This window comes from Rattus norvegicus, chromosome 12 (assembly GCF_021556685.1).
Source record: "Rattus norvegicus strain SHRSP/BbbUtx chromosome 12, alternate assembly SHRSP_T2T, whole genome shotgun sequence".
NCBI lineage: Eukaryota > Metazoa > Chordata > Mammalia > Rodentia > Muridae > Rattus > Rattus norvegicus.
Window position 1 is genome coordinate 47,351,481 of NC_141545.1, and position 25,029 is coordinate 47,376,509.

General features: G+C 49.7%; 1 protein-coding gene and 1 long non-coding RNA gene across 4 annotated transcripts in view; one reads left to right on the forward strand and one right to left on the reverse strand.

Moving 5' to 3' along the window:
* The first annotated feature begins 4,291 nt into the window (after positions 1-4,291).
* Ccdc60 (coiled-coil domain containing 60) overlaps positions 4,292-25,029 on the forward strand; it is a 165,145-nt gene continuing 144,407 nt past the window's right edge. For both annotated transcript variants that reach the window (NM_001439835.1, NM_001034945.3), the window contains 1 exon segment: positions 4,292-4,808. In NM_001439835.1, coding sequence (NP_001426764.1) covers positions 4,722-4,808 — 87 coding nt within the window. In that variant the 5' untranslated portion in view covers positions 4,292-4,721.
* On the reverse strand, positions 6,486-23,383 carry LOC148002350 (uncharacterized). 2 transcript variants are annotated; one of them, XR_015634865.1, is made up of 5 exons: positions 23,151-23,383; positions 21,899-21,963; positions 8,888-9,113; positions 8,026-8,264; positions 6,486-7,838 (listed from the first exon to the last, which is right to left on the reverse strand). It is a non-coding gene; the product is annotated as an uncharacterized LOC148002350 (long non-coding RNA). The 2 variants fall into 2 exon arrangements; XR_015634864.1 differs by lacking the exons at positions 21,899-21,963; positions 23,151-23,383 and adding an exon at positions 13,612-14,005.

The window sequence follows — 25,029 nt, forward strand, 5'->3', positions numbered from 1 at the left end:
AATAAAGGGTAAAGCCCAACATAAGGAGGCAAGCTACACCCTAGAAGAAGCAAGAAACTAATCATCTTGGCAACAAAACAAAGAGAAGAAAAGCACACAAACATAACCTCACATCCAAATATGAATATAACAGGAAGCAATAATCACTATTCCTTAATATCTCTCAACATCAATGGCCTCAACTCCCCAATAAAAAGACATAGATTAACAAACTGGATACGCAATGAGGACCCTGCATTCTGCTGCCTACAGGAAACACACCTCAGAGACAAAGACAGATACTACCTCAGAGTGAAAGGCTGGAAAACAACTTTCCAAGCAAATGGTCAGAAGAAGCAAGCTGGAGTAGCCATTCTAATATCAAATAAAATCAATTTTCAATTAAAAGTCATCAAAAAAGATAAGGAAGGACACTTCATATTCATCAAAGGAAAAATCCACCAAGATGAACTCTCAATCCTCATCTTCGGTTGGTTTATACACATGTGTGCAATTTCTAGGCTTGAAAGTAAAATGATGCTATCTGGTGCTGGATAGAGGAGCCTTATTTTTTATTATGGCAGCTCGTTATTTTTGTAACATAGTGATTTGGTTGAACACAATAAAGTACAGTAGTAACTGAAAAAAAAAAATAAAGTCGTGGCTGAACTACCGGCTCTTAAGTATTGGGTTGCATTGGTCAAGACGTCCTCAGAACTGTTCCTCAGAGAGGCTCCGCCCACTCACCATTCCTTCCGCCCTCAAAATATCGTCTCCCTCCCTTGTGTTTGTTTATGCTTCAGGTCGTATTAGCTTGTCTCCATTTGTATTACAGAATGCCTGAGGCCACATGACTTATGAAGGAAAAAGGTTTACCTGGCTGACGGTTCTGGAGGCCGGAAGTCCAGACAGCACAGCGCTGGCTCTAGGGAGGGTCCGCCAGCTGAATTACATCGGGGCAGAGGGCATCATGGTGGAGAACACCAGAGCGAGAAAGATCACATGCAGAGACAGGACGGTAGAGAAATGGGGAGAGGCCAGCTTTGTTCTTTCGTAATAACTCTCTCATTGAACAGAAGCATCCCAGAACTGCATTAAATCCTTCCTGGGGAGGCACTCTCTAAAGACCCAATTACTACCCAGTAGACCTGCTCCTTAAAGCCCCACCTCCTCTACATCACCACACTGAGAACCAAGCTCCCCAAACAGGAAATGTTGGGAGACACACTTAAAATATATCAACACAATTATTGTACACATGGCACCTACTCTGAAATGTTCTTATTCATTAAAATAAAATATAAAATGAATTTCTATATTGTGTGTGTGTCCTTGTCTCTCTTCTTTGTCTCTGTGTGTATCTCTCTGTCTCTGTCTCTGTGTGTATTTCTGTCTGTCTGTCTGCCTGTCTCTCTCTCTCTTTCTCTCTCTCTCTCTCTCTCCCCCTCCCTCCCTCTCTCCCCCATCCCCCTGTGTGTACCCTCCAGATAAGTAGATTCAGAGGCACTCCAAAGATCAGAGAGCTTCTCCCCCCTTAAGTAGTTGATCCCCGAATGAACAGATTGTGCTTTGGTTCATATGGTTATAAAATAAGAGTAGGTAACATTTGCCAAGTGTTTATTACATGCCAGCCCGTGGACTAGATGTTTTCTGGACATTATATCATTCCACGGGTGTACAATTTCCACCCTATAAGGAGAAAATTAAGGCTCTAGGAGAAATTATTTAGGTAGTGTTGCACAGCTGGTAATTGTGGGGTGGGATTTAAACACTGGTTTAATTCGTGAACCACATGCCCATGAAGAAGCCAAATAACATTTGCTTGAAAGCGTCAAACACTGGGGAGCTCGCCCATTGCTTTAAGCTGTATAACCCTTGACCAGAGAATCGAGATGTTGCCAGCCATCTGGGACCAGAGCTCTGTGCACCTGTCCTGTCCTTTATTCTCAGTGACAGGAATAAAATGGCCTAACTGTGAGTGCCCATGACTTTCACAGGTGTGGTAAAAGCTGAAGCTGGGAGAAGGGGGAAAAGGTCTTATGATCAAGTGCACAACCAGGATTTGAACACAGGTCTTCTTGTTCCAAAACTCTTATTTGCCAGTTCTCACATGAGTCACACAGGTAAGTAATGTCAGAGACCCCCCCCCCCCCCGTGCTGGCTGCACTCAGCACTTCCTTTGTGCTGGACCCTGGGGTGTCCTGTGGGACTGGCCCCTTCAATTGTCAGCCTCAATGCAAACAATTATTATTACTGAGGCTGTTCAGTGAACAAGCTGCCTTGGGGGCAGAGACTAAGCCATTTTCACATCACTCTCCACCAGTACCCACGTCACTGAATCAACTAAGTGCCCCTCAGCATGGTCTCAAGGCTGGAGCAATGACTCCATGGTAAAGAGTGCCTACTGCTCTTTTAGTGGGCCCAGGTTTGGTTACCAGGGCCCACATAGGGGAGCTCACAAGTTCCTGCAACTCCAGCTCCAGGGGAGATCTGACGCCCTCTTCTGGCCTCCATGAGTATTGCACTCGTGTACACACACACACACACACACACACACACACACACACACAATCAGCACAGGCACATATAATCTTCAGAGCAAGCATCTGCACTCACAATAGAGGTTTTATTTCACCATGAAATTACTAAGTTTCAAGGAATCTGGATAGAAACGAAAACCATAATGTTAGGTGAAAGAAGGCAGACTCAAAAAGACAAGAATTGTGTGTTTTCTTTTATATTTCGGAATCCAGGGGGAGAAAGTGCAGGAGTGTGGGAGGGAGGGGAGGGAGGCATAAGGAGGAGTGGATTGTTTGAATGACATTACACACAGACATGGAAGTGCCTAGTGGAACCCAGGGCGCTCACCCAATCGCTAGTAAACAAGATGTTACGTTTGTGTGTAGATCTTAAACCGAGTACAAACCATCTTCCTGTTCCTCCAGATCATGCAGAGCTCGCTGGCTCCATCTCACCCCAGACCCACAAGGCCCCATAAACATGTTCTTCCTCTGTTTGGCCAGGCTGAACAGTTCCTATGCTGCCTGGCTTTCTCAGGCCCAGCCCGGTCCTCTAAACAGGGCTTTGTTTATCTGTAGCCTTCAGAAAACACTCCTGTGGTTGCTGAATGCTACCCACAGAGAAAGCAGGCAGACTCAGACTTCCTGTGGAGAGGAAGGTCAGATTCAGTCTGCAGACAATGGAAACAAAATAACAGTCGGAGTGAGACAGTGTCAATGCTGCAGAGAGGGAGAGCCAATCTGCAGTGGGAGGGAGCCCGAAGGAAGAGGGACCTACGGTGGGACCATAACCCTCACAGCTCAAGGTTTGGGGATGAAACATAAACGGGTTGAGGCAGAATAAAATACAGCCAAGGGGAAGGCATATGAATCAAAATATATGGGTTAAATTGCTGCAGCCTGGCACGGAGCAGGTGATCAATAAATATTATCAATAAATATTAACATCTGCTCTGCTGTGGGCCCAGAGCAAGGAGACCGCCTGATTCTTCCTAGAGTCAGGACCTACCCGCACCTCTGCACCTGGGCTACCGACATGTTATTTCTTCAATCCTTAGTAGCCAGTGGTAATCCTGCAGCCCCCATTTTAAAGACCCGGAAGCCCCAAACTCACAAAGTTAGGTTTCTTTTTTTCTTTTTTTTGGTTCTTTTTTTCGGAGCTGGGGACCGAACCCAGGGCCTTGCGCTCAAAGTTAGGTTTCTTACCTCGGTGGGAAAAACCTTGGGTTTTAGAATCAAGTCATTTTGGGACTGGAATGTCAGGCAGTTCAGTGATGTTGTATTGTGAAACGCACAAACAGCACATCGTATCTTGTAGGCTCCCGGATCAACGTCACGCCCACACGCGTGTACTTATACTCGTAAATACACATAAATGGGCATGTGCATAAAGCTGTATCTGTATGTGGGCTTTGACGGGCCTGTAGGGGCTTTTTCAGGAGGGAAGAATAGGCACCTATGGCTGATAATTGCAGAGCCCGCGGCACACATGGGAGGGTTTAATATAAAACCTGAGAAAAGGCTCTTGGAGACCAGCAACAGGTGAAACCGACTTTGAGAGGAAGAAACCTTATAGGCGAGTAGAGAGAGAAGACTGGAGTCCTCCAGCCTGAGCAGAAAAAGTTAAACACCTCCTCAACTGTGGCTCTCTGGCCAGCCACCAGCTCAGAGCCCCTTTCCAGCAACCAAGAACAGTTGGGGCCTAGGTCTCCACCAATCCCGGCCGCGGAGGAAGCGAAGGCGTTCCTTGGCGTCCGGTTGCCAGGTAACCGAGCGAGCGTGCCCTACCTGGCAGTTTTAAGCCCCAAGGCCGAGCCCCATGGTGGGGCCCGCCTTAGTCCCTGGTCTCGCTGGCCGAGGGTGGGACTTTTTTCTGTAGAGTTTTATTTTTTTTTCAATTTACATTTTATTTTGCGTATAGGAGAAACATATCTCCTCCTTTAAAATAGGGAAGACTTATAAAACTGATTTTGTGCGAGTTAAATAGTCTCAGGTTTGCCTGCTCGGGCCTAGTCGGACTTCTTTACCCAGATGCTCAGCTTTAAAACAAGTCCTCGGAGAGAAACCTCTTTGCAGTCCCTGAACTTGGGACTTGGGGACCTGGTAGAACTTTCTGGACTGTTTCACACCAGTGAGTGTTGAAGGCAAGATTCTGGGAAAAGCAACAAAAAGCCTTTCAGTGGAGGTACCGGCTTAAAGACTGAAGTTATTTTTTTCCTCAAGATGACCAAAGCGCCAGCCACCAAAAAGTTACAAAGAGTCCCCAGCAAGGCCATTTGGCTCTTTTCTGGCTCAGATCAGCTGACCCAGGTAAGCTACTATCTCTCTGCAAAACAAGAGCAATGGATTAGGTGCAGGCTCGCCCGGGAGAGGGGGGGGTGGGGGGGTGGATATGTACGAGGGCCTAGGTATAATTAACTTGTCCAGACATCCCTGTTGCTCTCAATGGTTGGCTTCGCACAGCGAATGAAAACATGGATCAGAGCTGCAAGCTGGGCCTATCCCATTAGGCAGTAATTCCAAACTGATGGACTAAATTGATAGAGACACTGTAGAAAGTCGGGGAGAAATGAAGATGAATTGTAGACTAGAATCACAGAACTTAGTTCCAGAGATCCACTGGGCTGGAGACACGAGCCCTTCCTATCACTTTGTGGAGGTTGGGGGCAAGGGTGTCCCATTTTGGGGGCGGGGACGGGGTTGCAGGGTAGGCTGGCTGTTTGCAAGCTGTCAGGCAAGTTTCTCCAGATCTCTGAGCCTCTCTTTCTCCCCCATGAGACCGAGATGGGCCAAAATAGTAGAAAGAGTAAGAGACTCAAATATGGAGACTATCATTGCGGCTGTGTATAAGTGGGTGTGAGGCACGTGATTATGTCCTTGGTACCGACTGGGGTCAAGGGTTTCTAGATGCAAATGTCTTAACTGGTGTAGATGATGGTTTAAGTACATTTAACATTGATGTCTTTGAAGTCTTACTCTGCCATGGTTAGCCAAGGGAGGGAGTGGGGGATACCAGCTGCTCTACCCCCAGGGATTCAGTAAAAGCTCATGGGGAAACTTTCAAGCTCGCCACTTTATACATGGCCCAGAATGTTCCAAGCGTCTTTAGCTTTTTAAGATTTTGTTGTTTTTGTGTTGTGCTTATGAATCTTTCTTTGCCTGCATGCTTAGATGTGCACTGTATGCGTACCTCATACCCGTGGAGAGCGCTGGATCCCCTGGGATTGGAGTTAAGGATGATTGTGAGCTGCCCTGTGTGTGTGTTCACAGAATGGAACCCTAGTCCCCTGGGGGGAAAAAATAGCAAGTGCTTTTAACCTCTGAGCCATCTCTCCGATCCCTAGACTGCTCCTCTTAAAATAGTTGTACATTGTTGGTTCACTCCTCCTCACTCTGCCCACTGGGGATGGTCCCTCTCCAGCATTCAGCCTCGGGCCTCTCCTGTCATCTCTAAATATTCCACTGAGTGGGTCTGCCCCAGAGCATCCCCTCTGGGACCAAACTTCCTGGCAGAGCAGGACCAGAGGGAGAGCGAGGCCTGAGTTGGTTGTGACCCAGAGCAGGTACAGAGGGCGTGTCTGGGCAGACTCCCCAGAAGTGTTCTCTGACTGTAGGAAGTGGGTCTGAAGAAAATGACCGCTCAGTCTGAAGTATTCCGCAAAGGTAAATAGCTTTACTTTTTCCAAAGAGTTTCGAGCTGTGCTTAAGGGCCTTATGAGACTCTGCACATTCTAGAAGGGTGGTGACCTTGGCTCCTGGTTCCTGGAGTTGCTGCCTTGCTGTCATCAACCCAAAGATAGAAAAGAACACCTTAAACTTGGCCAGATTCCCCCCCCCCAAAATACTCTGGGGGAAACCTCCTCCCACCTCAGTAATACAAACGTGAGTAGATTCTCCAACAACCCGCATGGATTTCAGCCCCACCCTAAGGGTCACCTCAGGCCAATCTGTTCCTCTCCATCCCTCCCTCTGCAATTTTTTTTTTTTGAAATACGTGTGCCACTTCTAAGTCTGCACTTACTGTTCTCAGGGTGCATGGCCTGGGGTGAGGTCTCTGAGTATGTGAGTATTCACAGGATTCACGGAAAGGAAATCCTGACCTACCATCTGTACCTGGGCTCTGGTAGAACTCGGGTAGCAGGCTTGAGCAGCAAGCCCCTCTACCCTACAGAGCCATCTCGCCGGTCCCCATTTCTTTAGAAAAAGTAGAACCTTCCAAGCTTCTGTTTTTTGATGGGTTTGGATTTTATTCGTTTATGTATTCATTCATTCATTCATTCATTCATCTTGCATCACTATGAAAGCAAGCTCCACCAGTTAGTGAGGTGACAGGATGAGCTGCTGCTCTCAGAGATTATGAAATGCAGAACATGGTGTGCCTCTCACTATAGATGAAGTTCCGTTGAAAGGCTCCCACCCTGACACCACTGCTTATGGAAGGGATGGGTTTGTGGGGGTAATGTCAGCGCCAGGATGGTGATATCTCATCTCATTAATGACTGGAGGGTTAAGGTCTTATCCATGGGGACTCTGGAGCCTGCAGAGCCCTGAGGTCTGGTCCTCTCCTAAGAACTGAGCAGGCAAACAGAGGGAATGAGGATCCAGGCAGGACTCTTGATACTAAGCAGACCTGAAGAGGCACTGGCCCCAGCTCACCCTGCACGAAGAGTGCCTATACCCCAAGAGGGAGGGGCAAGGCAGTTCAGAACCCCTCTCTCCCACCTGAGGGACCCCAGCTAGCAGGAGGACAGGCTCTGCTGTGGTTCTCCTCTCCCAACAGACAGGAGGAACTGTGGTAAAGGGCAGGTAGGAGCCAGGTGAGCCCCTCTAATCAAGGACGCCACACCCCTGCACAGAATCTCTGATTACCCTGAAAAAGCAGTAAATTACCTAATGACCATTTGTGATTTAATGCTGGGGGTTGGTGGGGTGGGGGAGGGAGGCAGCCCTTGTGTGCCAGGCAAGATGTAGGCTAGGAAAATAGCAGGGAGCCTTTTCTCTCTCCAAGGGGACCTATGGTGACTGAACAAAGCAATTGCAATTTCCCGGCTTGGTTTGTTTTTCTTTCTTCCTTCCTCCCTCCCTCCGTCCCTCCCACCCCTCTTTATCTCTCTTTCTTCATGGCCTAATGCTCCGGCCTGGTACCATCCACCATAGTGAACCTTCACCGTGTCTAATTGCCGACCCTGTGACAGCAACTCCTCTCGGTGATCAATCAGGAGGCAGGGAGGAGCTGGTCCAATTCCTCCTGATGAGGGATAGGCAAGCTCTGCAGTGGACTAGAATTAGGCTGCTTTTTGTCCCTCCTCAAAGCAGCTGTGCAGGAGGGGGAGGGGGCGGCTGTGGGAGGAAGGAGAGAGACAGAGCAGAAAGTCTTCCTCCTGCAGTGTAAGCTGTAGGGGGTGGGGGGTCACTCTGCCTTTGAAGTCCATCCCCCTTCAGACCTGTCCAGAGTGCGAATCTGTGATCCGGGTTGAATGGAATTGGGGTCCATGAGGGTGGGCATCTTAAAAAGTTAGACAGATACCTGAGAGGTGCTGTGACGTCTCAGGCCTGTAGGCTGTGCTCTCTCTCTTCTCTGGCTGGCCACGAATGCCACCACCAGTCTGACGCTCTACCCACCACCAGCGCAAGGTCTAGAAGCTCACAGTAGAGTGCGCCCCATGGAGAGCAAGGCCAGATTCCAGCTCCGGGAGAGGCAGAGAGTGCAGGTCTGGGCCCGTTTCCATTTTGCATGGGAGCTAAGACACCTTTGAGGAGTTCACCCTGGTGGCAGAAATTCTGACTCAGTTTGAACCTTTAGGTTGTAGGGAAGGGAACAGCCATGGAGGATGGCTCAGGCTTGTGATTCCAACTACTTGGAAAGCTCTGACTGGAGAGATCATGAATTTGAGACCAGCCTGGGCTGTAAAACCAGACTCTGTCTCAAAATAATTACTTTAATTAATTAGTTAATTAAAAAGAGGGTGCCCATGAGCATAGTTCAGGTCCCTTGGATTTAGCCCTGGGCCTGGTCCCATCGCTCACATTGAAGTCCCGTGGAGAGCCACACGTTATCCAGAAAAATCAAAGGAAACCACCATGTATTGATTAGGACCACTGCAGGCTACAAGCACAAAAAAAAAAAAAAAACCAAAACAAACAAAAAAAAAAAAAACCAAAAAAAAAAAAAAAAAAAACCACCAGGGTGACATAAACGACATAAACATGAATTTGCTTCTCTCATGGTAAGGAGTCTGGAGGCGGGCAGTTTCTGTATCAATTCAATAGCTCTGGAATGCCACAACCTCTTCCGCTGGTTACAAAATGACTACCCCAACTCCAGGTCTCAAAGCCAAGAGCCCTGTGTGTCCCTTGGATGAAACAAGTCAAGAAACATCCCGGCTTACCTCCGCCCTCTGTCTCATTTGCTGGGATAGTGTTGCCATTTTTTTTTTCTCAGTGTAAGAGTGACTAGGACGATTTCTCTAACCCTGATGCAGAAAGCCAGGCAGGAGGCAGATGGTTGTGTTGGAGATGGCGTTGGGTTGACAGATCATTAGTGACTGATACAAATGAGCTCATAAAACCTCCAACACCAGGACTCACTCCTTAGACACGCGCCGACGGGTGGATCTGAAAAAGAAAGGCATCCTTGTCCTAGCCTACTGGTTCTCAGCCTTCCTGCACTATGGCCCCTTTAATGCAGCTCCTCATGTTGTGGTGACCCCCACCCATAACATTGTTTTATTGCTACTTATTAACAGTTTTGCTACTGTGATGAGTTGTAATGTAAATGGTTTTAGAGACAGAGGTTTGTCAAGGGGGACTCGATGCACGGGTTGAAAATCCGTATCCCAGCCACACACCAGTGACTGCATTTGCCCACAGTGGTACCTAGGAAAGCCATATGAGGGCCTAGGGTGACCTTCAGCCTTGGTTGTCACAGCAGGTGTGAGCACACTTCCAGGGGATGAAGTGTGTGTGTGTGTGTGTGTGTGTGTGTGTGTGTATGTGTGTGTGTGTGTACGCGCTCGTGTGCATGTACATGCATGGGCTTCTCTCTGCTTCCTGGCCACCATGATGTGATCTGAGAACACGCCCTCCCTGCCATAAGCCACACTAAAGCTTCCTTTTCCAAGTCATCTCCAGCAGACACTACAGGGCAGGGAGACTGAGAAACAAGTGCAGCGGGGAGGAATAGCGTCTCCCTGTGGAGCAACTACCCACCTAGCTGACCTGGAACCCAAGTGCACACCAGACATGGTGAATGCTGGGTCATCAGGGACAGTGCAGGGACTGTTTAATCAGGCCATGGCATGGTTGTAGGACACACCATCTTTTTTTTTTTCTTTCTTTTTTTGGAGCTGGGCCCACTGAGCTAAATCCCCAACCCCAGGACACACCATCTTGACCTTCCTATGACTGCACATTCTCCACACCTCAGGCGGCACCACTGAATCCAAATGTTTCAATGAACCCACACAGGATTTCAGCATTGAGGGGCATTTACCATTTATGTAAAAATCCTACAGAACCGATTATACCTTTCTCAGACTGAACAAACCAACATAGTTTACCCCCTCTGAGACCTTTCTAAATTCAAACCCATCGTCGCTGGCGATGGGGTTACCTTCTATCATGAGACAGTGCCATTTTCCTGTTCTGAGTTCCTATGTTCAAACCCCACCGGGGACATCTTCTGGGGGAGAGGGGAAGCTACAGATCTCAAATGTTTCTGCCCAAACTGGGATGTATGCTGTCGAAAGTTTATGTAAGAACTTGAAAGCCATCCATGTCTAGTGACCTGCAGGTGGCCTGAGGCTTCTCAAAGACCATGGAGCTGGGATGGTTTGTGAGGCAAGTACAACAAATGTTTCCTATGCTGTAGCTCAGGGGCAAGAAGGATCCCACACTCCTGTTGGAGAGAATCCTCATAAGTGACTATCAATCAAAGAGGTTTGGTAATGCCACCAGGACCCCATTCACAATCCAAACCCACACACTCCCGACACAAAGTGACAGATGACAGTGTCTGCACCAAACCTGCACACACCCACTTGAATGGCTGCTATAACTTCACGGGACTTTACACATACCTGACCCAACCCAATGCAACCTCTGTGGGCACCACTGCCACGCTGGGCTGCATTGTTCAGGGACCATTACGTCCTCAGTAGAAACGGAGATGTTTCAAATGTTTCTGGAACTCCACAGTTGGGGGAATACATAGATGCAGAAGCCATAGCGTCCAAGAGCTGACTACATAAAGAAGCGTGTATCCTGATTTTTTCAAATTTATTTTTTGAGATTATAATTTAATTACAGCATTTCTCCCTTTCCCTCCCTTTCCTCATCCATATGGTAAGCCCTTCATGCTCTCCTTCAAGTTCATGGCCTCTTGTTATTTTCTACATATATATATATATACATGTGTACATATATACATATATGTATGTACACGTGTACGTGTGTATGTACACATGTGTGCATGTATATATGTATATACACGTGTGTGCATGTATATGTGTGTGTACATGTATACATACATATATACATATGTAAATATACATATATACAACAATTAGTAGAAAAATATATGTGTATTTGTATATATCTAAATACCCCTCCAGCTCCTATAATGCTACCTGAATTATGTTATGGGGCTGACAGTTTGGCCCTGGAGCACCAATTGGTGTGTCCTCCCCAGGAGGGGCCACCTCTCCCACTCCCAACCTTCCTTGGTTGCCTGTAGTTCTTTGTGCAGGGTTGAGGCCTCGCGCGCTTCCCTCCATCCGTTCTGCACATCCTTTGGAGCCCTCCTTGTTCCGTTCACGTTTCGGCGGCCATGTTGGTGACACCCAGTGGGCGTGGCTCCTGATGTTACCAGGAAACAGGATCCCACAGCAAACTCCCAGATCCTCTGGTTCTTACAGTCTTTCCGCACCCTCTTCTGCAATGATCCCTCCCCTCCCCAAGCCTTAGGTGCTGGGGTGTTTTGCAGGTGTCATATCCACCGAGACCGGGCTCTGTAACTCTGCGTTTCGATTGGTTGTGGTTTTCTGTAGTGGCCTCCATCTGTTGCAAAGAGAAGTTTCCGTGATGAGGGGTGAGGTCTACACTTCTCTGTGGGCGTGAGGATTGACGTTCATGGACGGTTGCTAGGGATGATGCTGAACTAATAAACTGGTTGCGGATTCTTCTCCAACAACCAACCATGAATTTGCCAGCACTGGGTAGTCAGCCAGGTTTCTAGCACCAGGCTTAGCCTCCCTCCTGTTGAATGGTTCTTAACTTCAGCTAAAGAGCTGTTGGCCGCTGCCGAGGTACATGTGCCACTACTGCAGCCATGCCACAATGCCTCACTGGTCACTGGTGTGGCCCAGAGGTGTCATAGCTGGGTCGGACTCCTGGCTGCCTTCCTCCTTTGAAAGCTTGCACGGTGCCTTCAGGGAGGGAGATTTGAGTGACCTGAACCTTGAACATTGGATAGACACAGACTGGGTACTGTGAGACATCAGGACAAAGCAAATACTAATTTCGTAGTACACGGGAGGCAATCAGGGGCATCCATTATTGCTATGTTCCAAGGAACAAGGTCCTTTATGGTTCTCTGCCTCATGGTCTCTTCTCCATAGAAGTGGCTCTCTTCCTCATCTTCCTCCTCCTTCCTCCACCCATAAACCCATGTGCATATATGTGTGAATACACACACATAATCCAAAAACAACCAGTTGTGCAGGAGGAGTAGCATCAGGGGGAGCAGCAGCCGCCTTCTTCAGAGTGCCTCCTGCCCCTTCGGTGCTCTGAAATGTATTCCCTCTTCAGAATCCCCCAAACTGCTGCTGATGGCCAAAATCACCCCCCTCCTAGAGTACCAGACAGTCACAGTCAGTAGCCATGGACAAACTGAAGCAATTTCCACATCATGGATTAAAACACAAATTCACATAACATAACTGGGTTGTTAAAAAAAAAAACCCGAAACTCTCACTACTACATAAATACAAATGCACATGCATACAGAGAGACAGTCATCACACACACACACACACACACACACACACACACACATAGATGCACACAAACACACACATACACATACAACACAAACACATACACACAAACACACATATATACACGCAAACATACACATACACATGTATATACATATATATACACATGCACACACATACACACACACACATATACTTATATACACACACACATACACACAGAGTCAGTCTCTCTCTCCCTCCCTCCCTCCTTCCCTCCCTTCCTCCTTCCCTTCAGGATGAGGGTCTAGCTTTGGTTGAAGCAGACCCCTCTCTCCAGGAGCTGCTTGGTTCACAAACAGCATCCATTAATATCAAAACCAAACCAATTCCGCTTGAGACAGAAAGAGGAGCCACAGGAACCCAGGAAGGAAACGAGTCAGAGCTACCTCTCAACACCATCACCAGAAGCCACCAAGCCCATGCCTTTCCATGTCCTGATGCTCCCAAAAGTCCACATGGTGGCGGAACAGCCCAGCCCTTTGCCTGGAAGGGCGAGCCCTGGCTCCCAGCTCTCCTGCTTGCCTGTCTGGATGACTCTGGGGGACCCGTGTGAACTCCTTCATCTTCACCTAAGCAGAGGGTCTGACCTGGACCTTCCTGGCCCCTGTTGCGGTGTCCTGACTGGGGAAAGCAGTGTAACGAGCTCCGACCTATTGGGCACCACTACCCCTCAGTCCCATGGAGCAGATGAGATCATGACTTCTGTGCAGAGATGAGGAACCTGAGCCCTAGAGTGGGCTCCTGCTCGCTCCTGCTCTAGCTACATCTCAGGGTGCTTTGACATAAATAGCCAGACAGCAGCAGCTTACGAGAGGACTGGTGACTGGTTTATTTCAGGTCACAGTTACAGGGTGGAAGGTGGAGGGTGGGTTAGAGACGCCATGATGACTGGAGCTCGAGGAGGCTGTTCACACTGGACCCTTAACCACAAAGTGGACAGTGATCCATTCTAGGGGTCATATCATTCTCTTGTCTAGTCGCCCAGGACCCCAGCCTGGGGACTGGTGCCGCCCACACTTGCCCGAGAGTCTTCCCACCTCGGATATCACCCCTCACAGATGTGCCCAGGGGTTTACCTCCTAGGTAATCCTTCATTCCAGCACACTGACAGTATTTCTCATAAGCACATGATGCAGTCGAGGTCTCAATCCCAAACCAAATAACTTCGGAGAACCTGCATTGCTGAGAGGAGCCTCGCGAGCTGTGGTAACACCAGAGCAGGAGGCGAGCCCACTCTCAGAGAGGCATCTGTTGGAGCAAGTTCCCAAGGAGTATATTCAGAAACGTCTCTGACAGGAAAAGGAGAATGCCAAGCTTAGCTTCAGGCACCGTGCATGAGAATCTGACTGTGCCCGTGACCACGGACAAGGACATTTGCATTTTCTTGAGATCCCGCTAAAATATGCTGTCAGGCTTCTGGCACGGGGAAGGAAGCAAGAAAACAAGCAGTCAACTTCCCAAACAGAGCCCTCTTGGTGCATGCCGTTTCTAATTAGAGCTTGTTCCTAAGAAAGGCCTGTTTTGATTCCAGGTCAATACACTGCCAAGGCCTGCTAGCTAAAGGAACGGAGCCGATCAGCCCAGCTAATGAGGGATGAGGAAGAGGAGGCCGAGTGGGGAGGCAGAGAGGCTGATCATTTAACAGCTTAATTGGGTTGGATAATCTAGGTATATCCAGTTAAATGAATTCCTTCTGAATCTAAGCTCTGACCTATAGGGTTTTTGTTTGTTTAAAAAAAATAAGCACTCAGCTTTGTAAATTTGATCACTTTTTCTCCCTGATACCTGGCCACGTGGCTTAGAGAACAGAACATTCAGAAAGTGCCCATGCACAGGGCAGAAGCCCCTGAGAGTCTGTCTGGGGTAACCTTCCACATCTGCATGCATATCCTCAGGCAGTTGTAGATCCCACCTGAGCAGGGACCCACGACATCCCATCCACCTGTCCCAGTCTACGCTGGCTGTTCCACAGGGATAGCAAACTGGCGAGTGGCAGGCTTCTCTAGAGGAACAGAACCAATTAGAATGTATGTGTATGCCAAGATGTACGCCAAGATGGTTGATAGCCATATTTATGTGCATGTGTGCCTGTACACATGTATGTGCATACACACGTGCGTGCAGGAACCCTTAGAGACCAGAAGAGGGCATTGAAGCCCCCTGGGAGTCACAGGCAGCTGTGAGCTGCCCAATGTGGGTACTGGGAACTGAGACCAGGCCCCCTCCAAGAGCAGTAAGCACTCTTAACAGCTGAGTCAACTCTTGGGGCCCAGGATGCACACCATAAAAGGATTTGTTACATAACAGGGTCTGGAGAGCCCAGAATGGCTAGCTGCACTCTGGAATGGGGAACACCCAGATCAGTCCCCTGCCTCAACAGTACTGATCTATCTATCCACGAAGGTCCGGAAGCTCCCTGTGGGGTAGAGGGGGCAGCTGTGGTATCCCTTCCATGTTAAAAGGCCAAAGAAACTGGAGCAAGATGCTCTCTAAGGAGAGGTATGTCCCTACTAGCAGGCAGGGGTCACTGTTGATTCTTTGGACGTCATTTGGAGGTGGGAAGAGTGGCCAGGATACTAGAGATGAAACCCAGGGCCTCATGTACATGAAGCAGACTCTACCCTACTCAGATTGCCCACTGTGAAGAAAGGTCTTCCCTCCTCACTCGCCCCTTCCTGGAAACACTCAACAGAAACCCCCCAGAGGTGTGGTGCGTCTCCCAGTCAGGACTAACCATCACCACCCCCATGGGCAAGTGACTCCCTGTGCCTCAGTCTCCTCCTCTCCCCCATTTGACTGGTTTGTTGGAAGGACTGTCAACGTCATGCTCAGAAATGTCCCTGGTGTACAGGAAGCGCTCACTGGGGGTAATCACCTCTCCCTCTCTTGCTGTGGAGGGATCAAAGCCAGTGGCCCACAAATACCAGGAATTAGAATGTTTAGACACTGACATTTCCAGAGACACGGCTCTCCAGCTGTTTGTTTCATATGCATGCAGGAGAAGGCGCCAAGAGGGTGATGCAGCCAGCAATGTTCCCTTCCCGAGAGCCCTTGAAGCAAATGCCCAAAAGGTAATTAGCACAGGGTTGTCACCTACGTCCCTCTTGCTTATTAGCAGAACTTGTCTGCTAATCAAGATGCTCTCAGATATTTTTAGACCTTTTAAAGGAGGTGTCTCAAGGCTCAGGGAAGGCATCAGGGAACCTGGGAGAACATGAACCCGGCGTCCTCACCATGGGATGGATGGAGGACCATGTGAGTTGGGGGCCAGCCCACAGAGTCTGTGGGAGCAGGCACAGGCAACCTTGATCCTTCCTTATATTTTTTAGTGTTTTATTAGCATATGTTAAATATACATCATAATGGGCCTCCTTGGGCTTTACTCATACGTGTGCCTGATGTATCTCAGCCATGTTCATCCCTGTCACCCTCTCTTGTTAGACCCCCTTCCTCTTGTTAAACTGCCTGTGGGATGCCTGAGTGTAGCCCAGCGAGCTGCGCATGACTGTCCTGGGACGGAGCCCATCATCACCCTGGGATGGGGAATCAGTCATCAGGTCCCACCCCACGGGGAGGACATAGACAGTTAATCACTGATGTAGATGGCAGAGACATTTTCCCCGGTGTAGCCATCAATAAGTCATACATTCCCATAGAAAAGCTCTCTGCCGAGAGGAGGCACGCTAGTACGCTCTCACTGACACACTGCTGAAGTGCCTCGACCAAACGGCTTCCACTCTTCATCCCCCAGAAGACTCTCTGGCCTGCCCCGGCGTATAGGCTCTCTAGGGAGGCACTGCCCACCGAGCCCCCAGCTGCAAGCCCCCCCCAATATGGTCCTTCATTCTGTAGTCTCAGCCCAGCATTGCAGAAGCTGGTGCAGAGGCAATCGCTTCTCAAATCCCTCCCTCCCTGCCCACTCTGCTTACCTCCTCATGGTAGCCAAGGAGTGAGCTCGGAGACTCCCACGAAGCTGTCTGTCTGTCTGTCTAGGTCTGTCTTGCTGTGCTTGGGCCTGCCACCTGTGGCACCTGACACTAGTCTGCAGCAACGCCTGTCCTTTTCCTTCCTGTGCACCAGGGCATCACAGCATCATACCACGGGAGCAGCAGACATTGCCTCAGGTCTCAGGACAACCCTATGAGGACGGCAATGTCGCTTCCATTTTGTAGGCAGGAAAACGGTCTCAGAAGAAAAAAGGGGGGGGGACTTGAATGGAGGCTGTGGTGGTTTGAATGAGAATGGCTGGCCCCCATTGGCTCATATAGTTGGACGCTTGGTCATCCGGGAGTGGCACTACTTGAGAAGGATTAGGATATATGGCCTTGGGTTGGGGATTTAGCTCAGTGGTAGAGCGCTTGCCTAGGAAGCGCGAGGCCCTGGGTTCGGTCCCCAGCTCCGAAAAAAAGGACCAAAAAAAAAAAAAAGATATATGGCCTTGCTGGAGGAAGCGTGTGTCATTGGGGGTGTGGCCTTGCTGGAGGAAGCGTGTGTCATTGGGGGTGTGGCCTTGCTGGAGGAAGGGTGTGTCATTGGGGGTGTGGCCTTGCTGGAGGAAGGGTGTGTCATTGGGGGTGTGGCCTTGCTGGAGGAAGGGTGTGTCATTGGGGGTGTGGCCTTGCTGGAGGAAGGGTGTGTCATTGGGGGTGTGGCCTTGCTGGAGGAAATGTGTGTCATTGGGGGTGTGGCCTTGCTGGAGGAAGGGTGTGTCATTGGGGGTGTGGCCTTGCTGGAGGAAATGTGTGTCATTGGGGGTGTGGCCTTGCTGGAGGAAGCGTGTGTCATTAGGGGTGGGCTTTGATGGTTCAAAAGTTCAAGCCAGGCCCAGTGGCTCTCTCTTCCTGCTGCCAGTGGATCCAGATGTACAACTCTCAGCTACTTCTCTTGCACTCACTCTGCCTGTGTGCTGCCATGTTCCCCAATCCTGCCACCATGATGACAATGGATTAAACCTCTGACACTGTTAGTCAGCCCCAGTTAAACACTGCCATTTATTAAGAGCTGCCTTGACCGTGGTGTCCCTTCACATCAATAGAACAGTGGCTAAGACAGAGGCCCACTGTTCAGGGAGAGATCAACCCTCAAAACCTGGTCTGTCCACCCTCAAAGGTCCACATGCCCCACCCCCACCCTTCCCCCACTCTCTAGATGCTCACTGGCAGTCCCTGGGACAGAAGCTTGGCTTCATTGTTTTGTTGAGTTTCTCCAAACTCAGCTTCCAACTTTGCTCTCCCAGCTTGTGTCACCCCCGTGAGAAGTGACAGGCATATGTAGAGAAACCACCCTGACCACAGAACTCTTAACCATGAGAGGCCAGGCTGTGGCTACTCACAGACTGCCCTCCTCCTTCCTTTTTGGATGTCATCTGGCCCTTGTCTGCTTAGGAAGAATAACAGCCTCTTCTGGGGCTTAAGAGGGCAGGAGTTAAATGACAGGCAGCAGGGGTCTGGATGGAGGGGATGCTGGGCTGAGGCCAAGTGCCACCTAAGCAGGCAGCCCTGAGTCCAAGGAAGGGGAAAGCGTTGCTTCTGAGAAAGCAAAGAGCTGTGTTTATTTCCCGGGAGTGAGGACTGAGCCTTCGATCTTAAATCAATCTCTCTCTCTCTCTCTCTCTCTCTCTCTCTCTCTCTCTCTCTCTCTCTGCCTCCCTCCTTCTCTCCCTCCCTCCCATCTCTATCTCTCCGTCTTCCTCCCTCCCCTCCCTTCCGTCCCCCTCTTCCTTTCTCTCCCATGTCATTGTAACAATGAAGACCAATACATAAAGTACCCTTTTTCTTCTTTTAGCTTAATTAGCTTAATTAATTGTTTCAACAATCTCACAGGTTTAAAAGGAGGAAAGACAGAGAAGCCAAGCTGGCCGTTTGGACAAAGGAACAAGTGTTCCAGACCCACTGCTAAGCACCCCACCCTACCCCGTCTCTCAGTTCTGTGAATACCTTTCCATCCGCCCGGGACTGTGGTGGGCATCTGTCTGTAACTGAGTACCTTGGGTAAACAGATCACTAGGCAAGATTGAGAGGCGTGTGTCACAATGATGAAGGACAGGGCCATAAGCCCAGTGGTCCTGGGGAAGAACCTGACCTCTGGGCTCCTAGGCATCAGTAGCCCTTTGCTGAAGGTTGCCTGTCTGCTTTTTACCAAGGAGAACGGAGATTTCCTTCAGAGTACCACACAGAATGCAGGGCTTCCCACAGTGCTGCCTGCTGAGGATGGGGGTTGTTCTGATAAAGAACTTGGTTACAAGGCTGGAAGCAGACCAGGCAGTGTTGCTGCAGATAATTTCTTGATTTTATCCAGCCTGGTTCCAGCGGAGCATAGCACTGACTTTGGGGTTGGGGATGGGAGTGGGTGCCACAGGCCAAGAGGATTCAAGCAGAGGTGGGATGGGGTGCAAGCTCACCCAGGGGCCTTGCGCTTCTCCTCAAAGTCAGGAAGACCCCCCCCCCGCCCCGGCACTGGCTCTGTGCTCAGATAGGTGCAAAATGGAAGCTGACAGGGACCGGAAGAAAGAATCCTCTCCCGGGTTGTGAAAGCAGGGCAGTCATTCTAAACAGACCAGTCATTCCGATTGGCTTTCCCCAGTTCTTCGAAGGGCCGATGCTGGGGAATGTGCATTTTATTGTGGCCAAAACCCTGGCAGAATCAGCTTAAAGGTAGAGAGAGATTTCTGCTCACAGTTTCAGAGAGATTTCCTCCACCGCAGCAGGGAGGGCGTGGTGGAAAGACAAACCAGAGGGTACCCTCAGAACTGGGTCTGTGGAACCACCTATGCCCACCCACAGGACGGGCTCCACCTCTGAAAGGCTCCACTGTTCTTAAAGCAGATGGGGTGGGGCTGTTAAGCACCCCAAACAGGAGCTGAGCCAGTGGGTGACAGTCAATCCCAACGCTACCAGAAAGCCAGAACGCAACCTTCAATGGCATCTGGCCCACTTCCTGTTTAACACAGGTGAAAGGAAGGGCCCTGTTTGGCACAGCAGGAGTCCTACCTGTGGAGTCTCCCAGATGAATAATCTCAGAATCTCAGTGTTCTTATCTGCAAAATGGGGCTAGAGTTAGTCCCTACTTGAGGTAGCCTTGGGTAACTAGGATATCCTGGTCCTGCTGAGTCTCCAGGGTGGGCACCCAGACTAAGTGTTGGTACTTATGTGTGTTCTGAGCTCCTAAGTATTTTGCTGGGTCCAGAGGCAAGATAGATCAGCAAGTTCTTTTCTTTCTCTTTCTTTCTTCCTTCCTTCCTTCCTTCCTTCCTTCCTTCCTTCCTTCCTTTCACTGTCTTTTCTGAGACAGTCTCACTGTGTAGCCTTGGCTGTCCTGGAACTTACTATAGAGACCAGGCTGGCCTTGAACTCAAATGAATCTGCCTGCCTCTGCCTCTGCCTCCTGAGTACCCAGAACTAAAGGTGCGTGTTACCACACCCACTGCAAGATCCGTTGAAGAAGCGATCTCTGACTCTCTCATGAACTTTCTTTCTCTCTCTCTCTAACCCTTTGGCCTGCTTGAGTCATGGCCCTCAGCGCACACCGCCTGCCTTAGAGCAGACAGAGGCTGCCTTAATGACACCTGTCCCACAGTCATCTCTCGGTCGCTCTGCATTACTTTTACGTTGTTGTAATCAAACACTCGACAGAAACAGTTTAGGGGACGAAAGGTTTGACTACGGAACATGCTGCTGATGGCTCGTTTGTTCACCCGTTGAAAGGCCTTGCATGGAGGAAGGATGGGTGGTCTGGCATCTGGCTTCTCAGAAGATTCACCCCTAGTCACCCCAGGTAGATGCTTCTGGTCATCCACAGTGGCCCTACCTCAGGTGCAGACCCATACCCCAGCACAGACCACCTGCTATCAGTGGCTGTGGCAGATGCAGTTTGGAGGGGAAGAGCCCATTTTAGCTTGCAGCCTCGCATAGTGTAGCATTTGCAGGAGCAGAGGGTGACAGCGGGAGTAGGAGGTGCTTACATCTGCCAGCCAATCATGAAGCAGAGAGGTCATCAGCCAGAACCCTGACCTGCTGGAACCCACCAGCCCTGCCTGCTCGGCTAATCAGCCCTGTGTCCCACAAGCGCAGTGTTGAGACAATCCTTCACTCTTTGTGCATGACTTAAAAAGTTTTTCCTTTGCTGTAAGGGGCATTTTCACTGGCTTTTGTCAGACTATAGTGAGCAGGGCTTTTTTTGTACGGTGTTTCTGTAAAAGTGCCATTTGGTTTTGTGCATTTGTTTTATAGTTCCTAAATACTCGTTGTTCTGGAATTTTCTCTCCTTTGCGCTTCTGCCTCCACATCTCTCCAGCAACTTTGAAATTACAAGCCTTTGCTATTTATCTTCCTCCCCATCTGTCTTGTGAGGAAAATAAGCCACACCCCTCACCCTCCTTTCTCAGAAAGCTCAGTGCTCAGCTGCCAGGACTTTCAGTGCCCGTTTCCTCACCCCAAGCTTCCCTGGTCCTTCTTACCTGTGTGTTCTATTAATCTGTTCTGTAGGGAGTGGGGGCAGTGTACATGTTTGTGTGTATGTGAATGTGTATGATGTGTATGTGTGAGTGTGTGTATGTGTGAGTGTGTGTATGTGTGAGTGTGTGTATGTGTGAGTATATGTGTGAGTGTGTTTATGTGTGTATGAGTATGTATATGTGTGTGTGTGTGTACATGTGTGCATGTGTGCATCTGTGTGCTTGGATGTGCACAGGTGCACGTACATGTGTAGGGGCCAGAAGTTAGCATCAGGTGTCTCTCCCTAGAACTTGCCACCTTTTTAAATTTTTGTGGGGAGCATGGGATCTCTCACTTGATGCAAGACTTCCAGTTTGTAGGGACCTTGACTGACTGGCAAGCCCAGAGGATCGCCCCATCTCTGCCCCGTCTCCACCCCATCACTCTAAGGTTATAGACCTGTGCTGCCTTGCCCAGGTTTTAAATGGCCGATGGGGATCTGAACTCAGGTCTTTATGCCTGTGCAGCCAGCATTTTACCCTGGGCCATCTCCCCAGCCCCAGTCTGCTCATTTGTAACCATCTTTTCAAACTATAAGTTCCACCACAATGTGCACACATATGTGGAATACCATACACATGCCTGGGTTCTGTGCCTTGATAAGGTATGGCAAAATACATGTGCCCGTGTAACTGCCACCCAACCCAATACTTGTAAACATAGAGGTCCCCTCCGTCTCCCACCCCAGCCAAACAACATCCACACTGTATGTCTGTAGGCCCATTTCTTCCAGTCATGTGATGGTTAGGGTTCATGCTCTTCTGTGGCTGCCTCTCTCATCCCACATGTGTTTGAATCTCACCCACATGACCAAGCATGTCAGACTGTGCTTGCTTTTATTTCTGAATTGTACTTGGGGATGCGAACATACCAGACTTTCTCCATTCACCTGCTGATTGAGCTGGAGCCCCTCCTCATGCCTTTCCTTTTTAAAATCTAAAAAAACAAACAAACAAAAAAGCTCTGAGCCATTTATTGGCACATCTTATGCAGGACGCTCACACCAGCGGGCAGAGCGGGATCTCAACCCTGATGTAAGCCAGAAGCCCAGAGGCAGAGGCTCCTGTCGGATAAGCCATTCCAAGCAGGGTGAGCGTGACAGAAAGAGCAGGCACAGGCTGCCTCTGGGAGACTCCAACCAGTGCTTCCAGAAGGACGGGCTCTGGAGGAAGCCTGGAGAAGAGGATCTGGGATGACCGGAAGAGAATGAGGTGAAGATTAAGGCATGCCCCAGGGTGTGCAGAAAGCTCTGTAGGAGTGGGAAACACACAGCACCTGACACTTCACCGCATGTCCACATGGAGGCGGCCATTGTGACAGGCAGATCTTAAGCCTATCACATCCCTGCAAGCTCAGAACAACTGTGTGCACTGCACTAAGCTTCATTTGATAATCGAGGAGTCAGACTCAGGAAGACGAGGGGACACATCTCCCTCAGACGGTGCCATGGGAGGTCATAGCAGGACCCAAACCTCCTGAGGACAATCCTGATTAAGCTGACTGGGGCTGGGCCGAGCGCTGGTGGGATTGTGGTAGCATAGAGGCAGAGTGACCTGCCTTGACCCATAATCTAACCGCCAAATGTACAAAGACAGCATTTGCTGGATTAGCCAGGAACCGCCAAGAAAACACTCCAGCAGAACTTCTGTCTGCCCTCACTTGCAGTTCAGTCATCAGAAGCAGAAATAAAGAGGCTCATCGCTTCCTGGCACTAACCAGGCTGCTCCCTACATCTGTAGCAGTAGCTTTTGGGGGTTTGGGTTTTGTTCCCTTTTGCTTTTGTTCTTGTTCATGGTCAAAGGCAAGGGTTCAAAGAAGGTGGGATCAAAGGACCGGGGAAATGGCTCAACCATTAACAAGCCTTAGGAACTGAGTTCAGGTCCCTGCACAGGCTCAGAATCTAGGCGCTGGGGAGGCAGAGACTGGAAGCTCCCTGGGGCTCACACATAGCCAGTTTAGTCAAGTCAAACAGCCCTCCTGTCCCAATGAGAGACCCTGCTTAAAGGAAGAAGTGGATGGCTATTGAGGAATGGCACCCAAGGGTTTGACTCTGGCCTGCACACAGGTGTGCACGTGTACACACACACACACACACACACACACACACACACACAAGCACTCACAGGAATGCACATGTGACTCCATGCAGTGTGCAGCTGGGATTCCTTCTCCTCACATGTTCCAGGAAACTGAGAGATGGCAGGAAGTGGGTGGTACCAAGTCAACAGCCCCACAGTCCTCTCCCCCGTCTTGCTCCAGCGAGGCTCAGATCACTGAGGCCCCGCAGCCCTCATGGGCATCCCCAGCCGCGTCAGTGTGCCAGTGTGCTTCCTGCTGCTGCGATGAACACTGGCCCAAAGTAACCAAGGGAGGGGATATCTCCATCACAGGAGGAGCGAGGGGAGGGGCTCGAGGTGGACAGCAGCAGGAAGTGAAGTGGGGGACTGGCGTGCCCCCTAGGTCTCCATCTTCCTGCTTTCATACATACCCTAGGAGGACCAGCTGCCCAGGGGCGGCACCACCTATGATAGACTGGACCCTTAGGCATCAGTACTTGCCCACTGGCCAATCTGATGTCGGCATCCTCTCAACTGAGGTGCCCCCTTTCCCAGGTGACTCCCAGGTTTGTGTCAACTTGACAAAAAAATAAATAAAATAACCAAGGACCTATATTCAGACTCGTGAGCCTGGCACAGGGTAGTGCTCGAGTGAAACTGTAGCATACACCTTCAGACTTTAAACCTTGGGCCTGCAACCCTGAAAATGCACCTGAAATTGAGTCTGTCCCTGTTAGCCAGGGAAGATGGCATCGGCCGCCTTGACTTTGAACTCCAGCAGAGCTAGCAGAGCCCAGTCCCTCCTGCCCCCTTTCAGCACGGGGGAGTTTTTCACATAATTACCAGGAGCTTATGAATGTCCAAACCTTGGGTTTCCATGGCGACTCCCCCATGTAAGGAACACGGCCCCAGGTAAAGAAGCCGAGCGTGGATTCCCTGCCATCTTACTTTTAATGCCTCAGATTTAATTGGCACTAATCACGCCCCCCCACTACCTGTGCCTCTCTCTTTCCTTCCGACCTCTCTTCCTCTTTGCTTCCTCTCATCCCAGAAAGATACTCTCTCAGAAGAACTAGGTGATGGGCTGCGGTAGCCCTCACACTAGGGTCCCTGGCAGCCTGGCCTGGAGGCTGCAGAGCGAGCACACCAGAGAGAAGACCCAGCCTGGCAGACTGGCATGTGATGAAAGCTACAAGCCTGACCTTATATGGGGCACTCTTCGCCCAGGCTGAGGGCTGAGAAGTCACCATATTTGGAGAGAAAGGACTTGAGGTAGAGACTTTCAGATTTACAAGGCAAGAAGGGCTGAGTTGTCTCCTGGCGAGTCCCCTGTTCCCGAGAAAGGTGAAAACTGCCAGCAAAGGTTTGGCAGCTGGAGTTGGGGCGGGGAGGGGGGAGGTTGTCTTCTAGTTCTGTTGCATTGAAAACACATACATACACATGCTCTCACAACATGTACTCACTCTCTCACACATATGTTCTCTGTCATACAGACTCACGCAATACACATGTAGTCATACACACTCACACTTGCTCACATAAGTTAAACATGCACACATGCTCTCTTGCACACACATGTTCACACATGCACACATGTTCATATACATGCTCACACACAAGATCACATATGCTCACATAAGCACACAGTATTCTCTCTAACAACATGTACTCACATTCTCTCACACATATGTGCTCCCTGTCATATACACTTGCTCACACACATGCTCACATACACATGCTCACACATGCTCCCTTACACATGCTTACCCATACACACATATGTTCACACACATGCTCACACGCTCATACACGCTCATACACATACATGCTCTCTCATAACATAACTCCATATACACTCTCACACATATATGCTTTCTCTCTCTCTCTCACACACACACACACACACACGCATGCACGCACACGCACACATGCACACTCACAGACC